General features: G+C 42.0%; 1 protein-coding gene across 2 annotated transcripts in view; it reads right to left on the minus strand.

The window, feature by feature from the left end:
* ARHGAP22 (Rho GTPase activating protein 22) overlaps positions 1-12,919 on the minus strand; it is a 140,450-nt gene that overhangs the window by 32,662 nt on the left and 94,869 nt on the right. For both annotated transcript variants that reach the window (XM_042863396.1, XM_042863397.1), the window contains one exon: positions 6,038-6,166. In XM_042863396.1, coding sequence (XP_042719330.1) covers positions 6,038-6,166 — 129 coding nt within the window. The remainder of the gene's footprint in view (positions 1-6,037; positions 6,167-12,919) is intronic.

The raw sequence follows: 12,919 nt of genomic DNA on the forward strand, positions 1-12,919 counted from the left end.
ATTGCTTCTCTCAGCCTGCTGGCAACACAATTCCTAATGCAGAACAAGATCCTGCTGGCATTCACTGCCACAAGGGTGCATTGCTGGCTCATGTTCAACTTGTCATCCATCACCATCCCAGGTGCTTTTCTGAAAAGTTGCTTTCCAGCCAGTCAAACGGAATGTGCTGGTGCCTGCAGTTATTCCTCCCTAGGTGCAGGACTGTTGAACTTCACAATGTTTCTGTTCACTTCTTTCTCCATCGTCTTGAGGTACCTCTGAATGATGGCAAAACCATCTGATGCATAAATTCTTCCTCCCAGAAACAATACGTAAGGTTGCTGAGGGTGCACTCTGTCCCATCATCTAGGTCATTATTGAAGATGTTAAACAGTACTGGTCCCAGCATCAGACCGTGGGGTGCACAACCACTAACAAGTTACTTGCCTGCAGGCTGGACTTGGGGCTGCTGATCACATTCCTTCATACACTGCAGTTCAGCCAGTTTCCAGTACACTTCACTGTCCACGTATCTACTGTATTATCCTTAAATGAGGATGTTACAGAGGACAAGTGTTAAAATCCTTGCTGAAGTCAAGATAAACAATATACGCTGCTTTTCCCATATCCACCCAGCCAGACGTTTCATTACAGAATGTAACCAGGTTGGTCAAGCACAACTTCCCCTTCATAAATCCATCCTGGCTATTCTCACTTACTTTTTTGATCTTAAAATGTTTGGAAACAGTTTCTAGGTTTATTTGCTCCATTATCTTCCCAGCAACAGAAGTAAGGGTGACCAGCCTGTAGTTCCCAGTTCCTCCTTGCCCTTACTGAAGACAGGAGTGCAACCTCCAACAACTGCATATCCTTTGTAAGATGAGCCAGCTACCAGAGCACTTGTGGATGCACCTCATTAGGTCCCAGTGACTTGTATACACCCATTTGCTTTAAGAATTCCCTAACCTGGTTACTTGCTACTGAGGAGAGAAATTCCTTGTTCAAGACTGTCCCACTGGCCTCAGGGACTGGGGACTGCTGAAGGCAAACCTCAGCAGTAAAACATGAGGTGAAGAAGACATTGAATACCTTAGCACCTTTTTCATCCTTTGTCACCAAATCTCCCATCTCTTTCAGTAGTGGGCCTACATTTTCCCTGGTCTTTATTCTACTGCTGATATAACTGAAGAAGCCTTTCTTGTTGATAATCACATCCCTCATCAGATTCAAATCCATGTAGACTTTATCTTCCTTAAGTCCATTCCTGCATGCTTAGACAGCTTTTCTATATTTTCCTTAGTTCACCTGTCCCTTTTCCCACTCTTCCTGTACTTCCTTTTTAAGATTGAGCATTGTCAAGAGCTTCTTTTTAATCCACGTAGGCCTCCTTCCACCTTTGCTTGATTTCCTGCACATCAGTGTGGACTGTTCTTGAGCTTGGAGGAGAAAATCCTTGAAAACAGCTCTCCTAGACCCCTGTTCTCTCCAGGATTCTATCCCATAGGACTCTTTCAAGAACATCTGAACAGTTAAATCAACTGCTCCCCTGAGTCCCAGGGGGTTGTGACTCTACTATCTACCTTGTTGAGTGATGCCTCCAGAGGGGCTCTTTTACAGATACTCAGTGTTACCTCAGGCAACTTATTTGATTGCTCAGTACTTCAAATTCCTTCTTGACAAAAAAGGACAACAGCCTTGTTCTACCTCAAGGTTGTGTTGTGGTGATGGAATACACTGGGCATAAAGAAGCAATAAAAGCCCCAGATACATCTGATGATCAGAAGAAAGAAAAAAAAAAAGAAAAAAAAAAAAAGTAACTTAATCAGATTTCAGAGAAAGATCTTAGAACCTTAAATTTTTTTCTGTTGCGAGCAGCTCAGACAGACAGCAAGACACCTGCTCCCAACTTCAGCTCTGCATCTGAACATCTATATCCACAAGTGTAACTTCCTGTAATACATCTGCCTGGGGTAAAGCTAGCCAGAATCACCTCAGATTATTCATGCATCTCCTAGTCCTAGGCAGATAACTGAACTCATAACCCCTATCATTTTTCTCTCTCTCCCCCCTTGGTTGGGCCCACCTCCTACTATGAGACAACACTGAAGAGCAAACACTGATAAGCTGAACCTGGCGCCAGCTGTCTCCATGCAGAGATAACAGCACATAGGCACAACAAACACCCAGTGCCACTCCCCACACACCTGTGGGAGCCTAAGCAAGAGAAGCCCACCCTGCAACCAAATGAGAGGGCTCTCTGAGGCTCAGGCAGGAATCCTCTAATCTGCCACTCTAGGGGAGCCCTCTAACCAGACATGGAGCAGAAACTTGTTCTCAGTCTTCATACTGGGCAGGTAGAAGAGCAGAAGTCACCTCTTTGCTCTTCTGTGATATCTTAGCATCTTAAATCCACAAAGACAATTCTGTGGTCATGATGGTGTTATTGGAAAATCCCCATCTAACAGGTAGAAAAATTAAACCCCAAACTCACAAGACTTAGCATAATACCAAAGTTCCTAAAGAATCTGGTATCCTTGTGGATGTGCATCTAATAACAACATCAGATCCTTCAAAACAGTAACTTTTCTTTCACGCAGATTTTATCACAAAGACACTTACTTATGTAAAAATAGGATACCTCATTAGGCCTACGTAGGACTATCCTTACACAACTAATAATGACACTGAGATGGGTATTAAATTAAACCTTGGAAAATCCTCCTCTGGTTCTCAGCTCTCCTCAAATATAAAAAATGGTCTGCATAAGGTTCTGACTGCCAGCACAATCTTCCTCTGCACTGTTCTGCTGGCAAAAGAAAAAATCCACATGTCAAGCTTTGTCTATATAGAGAAATTGGAATTAATGATAGCAGAGCAGCTTTCCCAGTGGACACTTCTGCACAGTCCATTGGTTAAAAAGTTACCATCCCTCAGAAATGTTTCTTCTCATATGAAAAAAAGGCCATGGAGTTCCTTCAGAATGATTATGCTTTCACAGGTAAAGCCCTCTTCGTTTGCCTAAGGGAAGCACATTCCCTCCAACTGTTTTACTCCCCTTCCATCACAAGGAACTGATGAAAGCTTAGGATAACAAGAAGGAGGAATTAGGATAAAGTAATCGAGAAAGAAAGGGGCTGGAACATGCATTTCTGGCAGAGGAGCAAGGAAACTGCTCATGGCAAGAAACAGCAAGTAAACAGAGGGAAACATACAAACACAGCACATGGTTAACACAAAATAATTCTGTCCCCATGCAATGCTGGTCATGTGCTGGGCTGTAAGATTGCTACATGCACTTCAGGGCTTTCAGCTCAGAACACTGAAAAACTCTGCTTTTGTACCACCAGGCCCAAATTCAGCTTGAGACACATTATGTTTTAAATCTTACACAAGACAAAAATGAAGAAGACATGAAAAGAGGTGAATAGATGGCAAGGGACCTCCTTAGAGTAGCCATATTTCTTCTTCAGAGTGGAGGTACAATCCCAATGCTGATTTAGAGTGAGGAAAGATCACCTCTTCACCTCGCTACTCCCAGTATTTTCCATACGTCCCATTTCAGAGGATGCTGGCAGGCTCACTCTCACCCAAGCCTGTGGACTGGCTATACTTCTAGCACTATGTCACAACTACAAGGCTTCCATATTAAAAAAGCAACCAGAGAACAACATGACTGTAAGGCTCAGAGGGACTTTTCTAGATAAACTTTCAGTGGTGTAAACACAGAGCAAAATTTGTTCCTTTTGGAGGTAAGAAGGATCAGAGGAAACAATTTTAAACACTTTGTCAGAATGTGCTCCAAAATTTACTTGTATCAAGCCTCTGTAAAAACATTATTCCTGAAGACATAAACTCAAACATGCAGCTTACTCTAAATCTCAACTCTGAATGAGATGGCCTGGACTCAAGAATTCAGAAGCCTAAAACTTACGGAAATGGTTCCAATTTATTTTCTCCATAAACAGGACAACCCTTCTTTAAAAGAGTTGGGAATTCTAGGATTTTATTTTAAGACCACATTTCAAATGCATTCCGTATGGATTTTAGGCCTGAACATGTCTTCTATTAATGATTTTGGATCCTCGGCAGCTTTGGAGTGTTTTCTGTTTTGTTTTGTTTCTAAATCTTTGCTGTTCACCTTTAAACATAGTTAATGTGTCCAGCCCAACACATAAGAAGATACCTTCAACTTTTTGATTTATATGTTTCTTCAATACATCAGCAAAGATTAAAGTGGGGCTAAGCCTCTCATTTTATCTTGGCATAATTCATTCCTACATCATATCAGCCTTCTCCAGAGCTGGATATTTACATACTAATAATGAAGCCTGCATTATAATTCCTAACTCCCATTCCTTTAGCGTCATATATTAAAAAGTGTCGATAGATAAGACTTGGCTCTCAAATTAGCAGCGGTAGCAAAGCAGATTTCAAATTATTCAATTAAAACAGAGACAGCTATGTTTAGAGTCCTCCCACAATTGAGGTAGGCTGGGATTTCACCTTGCTCTGATTCTGACGAAGGAGGGATAGTCTTGATCATTTAGAAACAATGATTTGGATGTTTTAACTATCTCCCAGTTATTGGCATTCTTATAAACATGTTGTGAGGAGAGACTGAGGATGCAGTTCCACGGTTTGTTTAAGCCAACTGAAGCGTGGGCTGTAGCCAGAATGAACAAGCATGCCCTTCTCCACCCCACCGCCCTCACTGTGATAGAACTGCTGCTATTTCTGCCTGCACAGCTGGGCGAAGAAGACAATCCACCTTAAAGCTAATTCACTCCCACTTTTTTTTTTCTCCCAAGTCATTTCCCCCTGCACAGCATAACCACTGGTATCAGCAAAACCAAATGTGGTGGCAACATAGTTGCAAGGTGGGAGAAGCCCACTGCAGGTAGTACACAGTCAGTTCAGAGGAGTGCTGAAACCGTAGGATAAGAATCTGCTCACGTAGCACTGACTGCAGAGTATAACAGACATAACAAAGCTAGGCCTGCTGAATTTGAGTAGCAAGGCAGAGAGCTAAGGCCAGTCTGATCAGCCATGTTCTTGAGTAGCTTTGATCCAGAGATAAAAACTCTATACACAATTTCTGTTCTTTCCAACTATGCTTCACTTCTACAGGGCAGCTCTTAAGCCAGCTGGATCTTCTTAGCAACCTTAGTTCAGCCAAACTCAATTGCACTGATCACTTTTTTACCCTGGATTCGGGAATTAGTAATTTAATTTCAGAAAAGCTAATTGTATTATTTAACTCTTATCTAGCTCTTTTCATCCTTAAACATCTTCATCCTTTATCTTTAACCTCTTAAAAGAGGCTGATATCACTATTTACACGTGATATCACTATCTGCGTAGATGCCCATCAGTAGCCACTTCAAAGTGTTGCTACCACTAACAGTGAACCCAGCAGAAAACATCCATGAACACTTGTTCTGTACCACACTGTTAAAACGTCCACCTAATCTTACAACATGAGAATTTGAAGACTGTAGTACAGTATCAACATTTTTGTTCATTTTAAATACAGGGACTGTCTACTATGGTACACTTTACAGGTGCTCTCTCAACTTGACCCTGTTCTTTTTCTCCCACAGTCAAGCCAGTGGAAACTCAGTCTTCTCAACCAGGCCCAGACCAAATAAAGAGTTTTGCAGCCTCTGCCTTCAAGGAGGTTAAAGATGGGCATCTGCCCTTGAAGTGGAAGCCAGAGATAACTGGACATACTCTTTTACAACTACAGGAATAAGGGAGATCCACAGAGTAGTTATCAGCTTTAAGAAAGTGGACATTGACAATAGAAATGTTTTTGTTATTATCACCATTTCTGACTGTAAGTAATACAGTGTGGATGTGACCTCCGCTTCCATTCCCTTCCATCCCCTGGCAAAAAAGCCTAGCCCAATCTCCGTGCTGTAAAACACTTTAGACAATCAAGAGATTATCTAGGCATCTCAGTGATTTTACAGTGTTACACATATCCTAGTATCACAAGAATATGTTTTACCTTGAGGCAAATGTTTTAATTTATGTGCATGTGAGCTATTTGCAATACCTCCACCAAAAGGAGCCCATATAACCCGTCGGATGGCTTTCACCCAATCTTCCATTTCATTCTGGGAATTAGCCATGAGCAGGAAAGCTTCATGATTGACAGGCATCTTTTCCCGGTCTCCTGCACCACCTGAAAGATAAAACATAAACTTATTTTAGCTTCTAGCTCACAAGAGAACAATTAATGTTTAAAACTACTAAAATTCTGGGTCAAAATTATCAAATTATTATTTTAATTGAGCTGTTTAACACACAGTTCCTACTCATATGCTGCAGCACTCAAAGAGCAGGTTGATAAGAATTCAAAGCTGAAGTAAAAAATGTGCATTTCCAGTCAAGAACTTTGGAGATATTGTGCCTTCTGCCCCAGCAGTAAACAAAGGGAGACCACAGGCTGTAGGACCCTGCAGAAGGAGCTCAAAATTAATTTCATATATCTATGCTGAGGTGCTGAGATATCCAGAAGGAGGGGTCAAGGGAATCCTAGGACAATTCAGTGTTTGAGATACTGAAGTTGCAAGACCATCTGCTTTCCTCAAGTCCCTAAAAATGTATGGTCTTGATACAGAAAGAGACACATTCTGGTTTTGGATCCAATCCAGCCACAATGTTTTAGAAAAGGAAGTAGGACTTGGGAACACAAATCTAATTCTCCAGCTTGAAGAACCTTAGGAGCTATTAACATTGGCATGCGATATCACAGAAAGTACTGACCAGAATACTAGCTGCAGTCAAGCTGTTTCTTACAACAGTCATTTGAGGATGCTCTAATATTTAAAACACTTATACATTTATTTATTTATTTATTTATTCTGAGTACTTCAGCCAGTTTAAACCTTCCCCTCATCTCTCATTTTACATCCCAGAGCTGGATACAACCAAATGGGGCCATACAGCTTCATTAGAGCAGCCTATATATAAAGAAGATGCTGATCTTGTCCAATGTAGCAGCTGCATCACCAGTGGCCTGGAGCTTAACCATCACTATGGAAACTGTCTCTGTGGCAAAGCCAAACGCTTCACAACTGCTGTACCGTTGCCATCTCCGGCTTATGCAGCTTCCAATACCTTGCAGCAAGCTGGAGCCGCCAGTCTGCACTGAGCAGCCAAAGCTGCCTGTCCATGGGATCCAGAGATAAGAGCAGTACACAGTGGTTTCTGCACAACTAACTTACATATGTGGCTCATAAATTCTCACTAATCTGGGGGAAGGAGCAAGCTGGAGGCTGCCTGCAAGCCATGGAATTGCTTTTTTTCACTATTAGGTGACTCCTGGCCTATCATCACCCACCGACTATACGTTGATTTGCAAAGCGAAAAGAGTAGCTTGAAATGTGTTGAGAAGGATTTTGTCGCAATTCAATGAACAAAGGAAACTGAGGCAATCTTTCAGTAAAGAACAGAGATGACAGGCCACCTGGAACTAGGCATGCAGCTTAGGAAACAAAGGCAGGATCTGTTTTCCTCACGTATATCCAAATTAGGATTCCTTCCTTACAGCACCCTCCCAGACAGTCTCCCATTTTGAATTTAATGAATAATTCATATTCACAGAATCACAGAATATCCTGAGTTGGAATGGACCCATAAGGACCACGGAGTCCAACCCCCGGCTCCACACAGGACCATTTCAATTCCAAACTCTACATCTGAGAGCAGTGTCTAAGTACTCCTCAAACTCCAACACTTGGGGCTGTGCCCACTGCGTTGTGCAGCCTGGTCCATGCTCACCATCCTCTGGTGCAGAACCGTTCCCTAACCCCCAGCTGCCTTCCCTTACACAGCTCCATGCCGTTCCCTCTGCCACTGACAGCAGAGCTCAGTGCTGCCCTCCGCTCCCTGTGAGGAGCTGCAGCCGCCATGGGGGCTCCCCTCAGCTCCTTGCTCTGTGCTGAGCAAACCCAAGGACCTCAGTCACACTTCCCACACACCCTGCCCTGTAGACTCTCTCTGCGTACCTCCTTTGTCCACTTCCTAACAGCCCTTTGTCTTTCTTAAACCGTGGCACCCAAAAACTGCACATTAAGACATGCAAAGCAGAACAGCTGCAAGAGGAACTGAACACCAAGCTATGTTCTGGCTGCAGTATCCACCCCAGATTTAAAAGCAGTATACCTGGACCTGTGCTTTTCCTTTGCCCCTCTTCCAGGCCCTGACAGGTTACAATGTCTCTGCACTGCCAGGCCCAAACGCTCCAAAAACTCATTTCTTCATTTACTCCAACTCTTTTTTCTCTACCTACAGAGCCAAAAGTCATGGCAAACTCTTCTGCAGGGTCTCTCTTCACTCCTCCAGAACTTCTTTTTACCCCAGTTTCCAATAGGCCTGGCTGAGAGACACAGTCTCAGTGATCTCAGTGTTGCAGTGAAATGAGATGGGCAACTAAGCACCAGACCTCAAAGGACTCCACTCACCCCATAACAGACACCTCTTCGCTTTATTTCACTCCCTAAGTAACACTACACTAGCCACTTTCACCTCAGTCAGACACACAATATTCTGGCTGACTTCCAGCTATCCCCTTAGTTTCCTTCTTAGCTTTAAAGCCGTATTTTTATTACCAGCAACTGTGAACCTTATAGTCAAGGCATTCATAGCTGCCAGTTGATTTGGATATATCTTAGCCTTGAAAAATGGGCAGTTTAGCTCTGCTGTAGTCTATTAGAGCATCCACGTATTTATAAGTGCATGTGCTGAATGGGCCATACTGCCGGCAAACAACTGAGTCTGGTCAAGATAAAGCAGATCCCATTCTTAAATTTAAAATGAAGTCTTGCCCAGCTAAACCACAAAGTACAAGAAGAGAGACTTAGTTCAGAATGAATTACAGACTGCAAATTTTGCAAGAACAGTTGAACTAGTGCATGCAAAGGTTGCCATATGAAGCATAACAAGCAGAGGAAGATGAAGACTACATCTGACTGAACTTCTGCAGAAGTGGCATCTCAGCATTTTCCCCCGAATCACTGTACCACAGGGACCTGACTCCAGCTCTTTGGCCCCTAAAACATTACATCAAACCTGACAGATGCCTTCTAAATTTTTTTGGACATTTTTCAGGCAAGCATTTAGGGAAAAATATTTGTATTTCTATTAGACACTGTAAAAAGTAAGAACAGGATGGGAAACAAAACGATTCCTGTGCATGCTGTGGAACCTAGGCTCGAGACTGCCAAAAACTACACATCCAGCTCCTCTGCAGTTAGCTTTCTCCCACTGAATTCTAACTTGCAGCAAGGTCATGATCCTATAAGCTGTTTGTGGGAAAGTCACTAGTGACTAGTCACAAGAGTACAAGCAGATAAATACAACTCTATGCAGGGACACTGGTGTACAAACCAGAACTTCAGAACTGCTTCTCAGAGAAAGCCTCATATGTTAGCATAAGATGAATAAGCATTGACAGAGCAAGCAGACCCACCTATAAATAACTCTTTTATGACTTTCTAATCTTATTCCTTTCTGCACATTGCTGGCTCCTTTCACTACTACATCACTGAGGCAATGAGCAGAATTAGAGCTCCCTAAAGTGCAAAGTTCAGGTGCTTGTCTATGTTGTAGAACTTAACTGCTTTTGAGTTTCAGTAATTTCAAGAAAGAGAAACGGCTAGACTCAAATATTTAGAACTTAAAAGCAAAACAAAAAACTTCCTTTCCGCTACATCTTCTATAGAAATCCAGAACACTGTCGGAAATTCACAAATGCTTTCATTTCCGAGCTCAGACACAGAAGAGTAGTTTCAGATTTGAACTGAAACTACACAACACAACTGAACAATTCAAACACTGAATGGATTCAAGCACACTTATCTTTAGGAAATGGAAATCAATTTTAAATCCTTCTGCCTAGAAATGTTTGGATATGGAATTTTAACGTTGCCCACCCCAGTGACAAGAAGCTCACTGTCAGACGCTGCACCTCTTTTTCTGCCCCACAGGGATCCGCTGCCTGGACTGAGCAGCTGAGAGCCTCCAGCCCTGCAGCACAAAACCACTGCTGCTGCACAAAAGAAACAGGGCCCTGCCTCCTCAGCACCACTATGCGAGGAACAGTCTGCTAACGATTTTAAACACAGACCAAGGCTTTCCATTCCTTTGAACAGATTTTCTCACTCATCTTTAATCAAGCCCTCACTCAAACAAGATTGGCCTTCAGAGACCAGCTCTGCTTAGCTCAGGACTGCCAGGGGCAGCATCCCAGCCCTTCCCAGAGTTACTTTCAGCTCCACATCAGAGGAAAATAAAACTGCCTGCCAACACAGTGTGCAAGCACCTTGATGCCACCGTGGTTTGGTATGCGTTCACCGGAAAGCACAAAGCTTAAGACTAACATTATGCCATATGTACCTGTCCTGCCTGTGCTCCTGCCCAGAGATCTCAGAACAGTCCTCCCTCTATACAGCTGTTTCCAACGAGAAAACACTGGAAGCCTTGAACTATTTGTGAAGCTAAGCCTTACATCCTCTTTCTCAGTGTAGAAACAGAAATTCAGCAGTAGGACTGGACTTCCACGTAGGAGGTGGTCCTGCCTCACTGTGCGTAAAAACAGGAACATTTGCATTCTCAAGCAAAGCTGCTTTCAGATTCTGCTGAAGTTGGCAGCTTCTTGCTTTGTTCAGATCATTTCCCTCCCTCCTCCACCACATTTGGTTTGCCTTTCCCCCATTTTTTACATAGTTCTGCCTACTGATGTGTTTATGTATTGTCATCATATCAACTTCACTGAACATTTACATAACTATAAATGCTTGTGTGTGTGTGTATTTACATGTTTGCACTGCTTTGGTGTGGATAGCAGAGTGGCATTTCCAGTAGGGTGAAACTGAGTTGGCCACGCACATGTTGCTGCAGCATAAGGGGAGGTAAAAGGCAGTTTCAAGGCTGAGTTATGAAAGTGCTAGTGTCTGGGAAAGGCAAGGCTCAAAGGACATGCTTGCCCTCAATACTACAAGTAGTGACGGGCAGTCTTTGACTGCAGACAAGCAGCAACAAAGACCTTGACAAATGGACAAAAACTAACAGCCAACAGCTGAAGAGAACAATTGCAATGAGTCATCTTCTCTGACCGGCTCTTCATGATTGTCCTAAAGGTGAGGATCAGATTCAGGGTTCTGAGGTCCCCTTATAATGTAAGAAGCTGAAAAAGGAAGGAAATGAATGTTGTCAAGGTGAAGGGCAGTCGTACTGGGGGAAAAAAAATCTTTCTTTGCACAGTAAGAAAAACCAATAGCCTTGATCTTTGGATTATGAAAAGGGATGGAAGAAATATTAGAAAGTAAGTAAGAGGTCATTAAGAGTGCTTGGATTAGACACATGAAACTTCACTCCATTTTGTCAGCCATTGCCTTTGATTCCGGCTAACCCTCTGTCTTGAGCACTCCTCTTCTCCTGCATTGGCCCCAGATTTTCTAAGAGCATGAAATAATGTAACATATCTGAACACTGAGTTAACTTGCCCTCTCAAGTATGCAGTTTAAATTTCAGTATGCTCAGTGTTAATTCTACCTTTTTTTTTCTGGTGTTTTCCCCTTCCCCCTCCTAATGATCCTTCAAAAGAAGGAAAAGCTTTCAAGGAATAGAAAACTGCCCTTGAAATGCTCTATTTAGGCTACATGAGAAAAAGCTGCAAGAGAAAACTGAAAGAGCCCAGAAGCAGAAGACCAAAATAATGGAAAATTTAAAGGAGCTACAAGAGAATGATAGCAGAATTAAGCAGTACAGTGAACAATGACATCTGCCTGCAGTGTTTTCTATGTTTTTATCTAAATACAGACCCTTATATACATATATACACACACACATACACAAATACATGGGATACCCAAATTTGAAGTTGATTTTGAGAGTAAACTTGCCATTCACATTTTAAAAATCTTACACAACACACAAATAAAAGAAACATGCTTTGGATGAAAACCAATTTATTCTGTCTTGGTTTACTTTTTCCTAAAGAAACATGTATTATTTTTGGTGAATGGGTATTTTATTTCCATAGCTTGGAATCAGTTTGAGGGGCCTTTCTTTTGGTTGCAGCAATGAGGAAAAAATCTTAAATACCTTTTGCTGTACAGAGTAGATGTAGCTCATAAATAGACGTGCTTTAAGTTTCCTTGGAGGAAGAAAATTTAGAGGTATGCACTAAACTCTCATTGACTTTCCAGTCAAATATGAATCCTAATTTCCTTCAACACTTTTAAATCCCTCAGGCTTAATGCTAGTTAAAGTAGATGATCAAATTTTCAGAAGTTGTAGCAAAGAATTTTCTCGAGTCCCTAAGTGATTTTCAGATCTCAGATCTTAGACCTTGTCCCAGAAAATACGGGCAGTCTAACAGCCTAAAGCCACTGCTGTTCATTACCTAACTCAGAGGCCTTGTCACCTGTCCTCCCCTTTCATTTCTGTGGCTTCAGACCAATATTGCAGTGAACTTCAGATACCATTAAACAGGTTTAAAGAAGCACCAGTAAAGAGATTAAGGCTCAGAATTATGGTTTCTTATGCAAAAATTCTGACAAGACTTAACATGAATAGAGGCACTACAGATTTTCTGTACTGATACATAAGCTATAGAAAACCCTTAAAAACTTGAGGCTAGCATTTGGTTTCAGTTGTCAGAATCAAGTGTATGATTTCTAAAAATATAAGCAGTAAATGCAGATTTGGTTAAATCTTTCATCTTTTATACATAAAAATGGTATCAAGTGAACTCGACCTTTGTTTTGTTTTTAACTCCTGCCTGGAAATTCCTTTCTTGGTAGGCATCATCTGCATTGCTCTGGACTTGCCAATTAAAGTAGAGGAACAGGTTAATGCTATCATTCACTTAGAATAACCTCTTTGTTTTCAACAATCTGAAATTCTGTGAGGATACCACTGTTTGACC

Source organism: Lagopus leucura, unplaced genomic scaffold (genome assembly GCF_019238085.1).
Source record: "Lagopus leucura isolate 7727_CA_CO unplaced genomic scaffold, USGS_WTPT01 Super-Scaffold_739, whole genome shotgun sequence".
Lineage (NCBI taxonomy): Eukaryota > Metazoa > Chordata > Aves > Galliformes > Phasianidae > Lagopus > Lagopus leucura.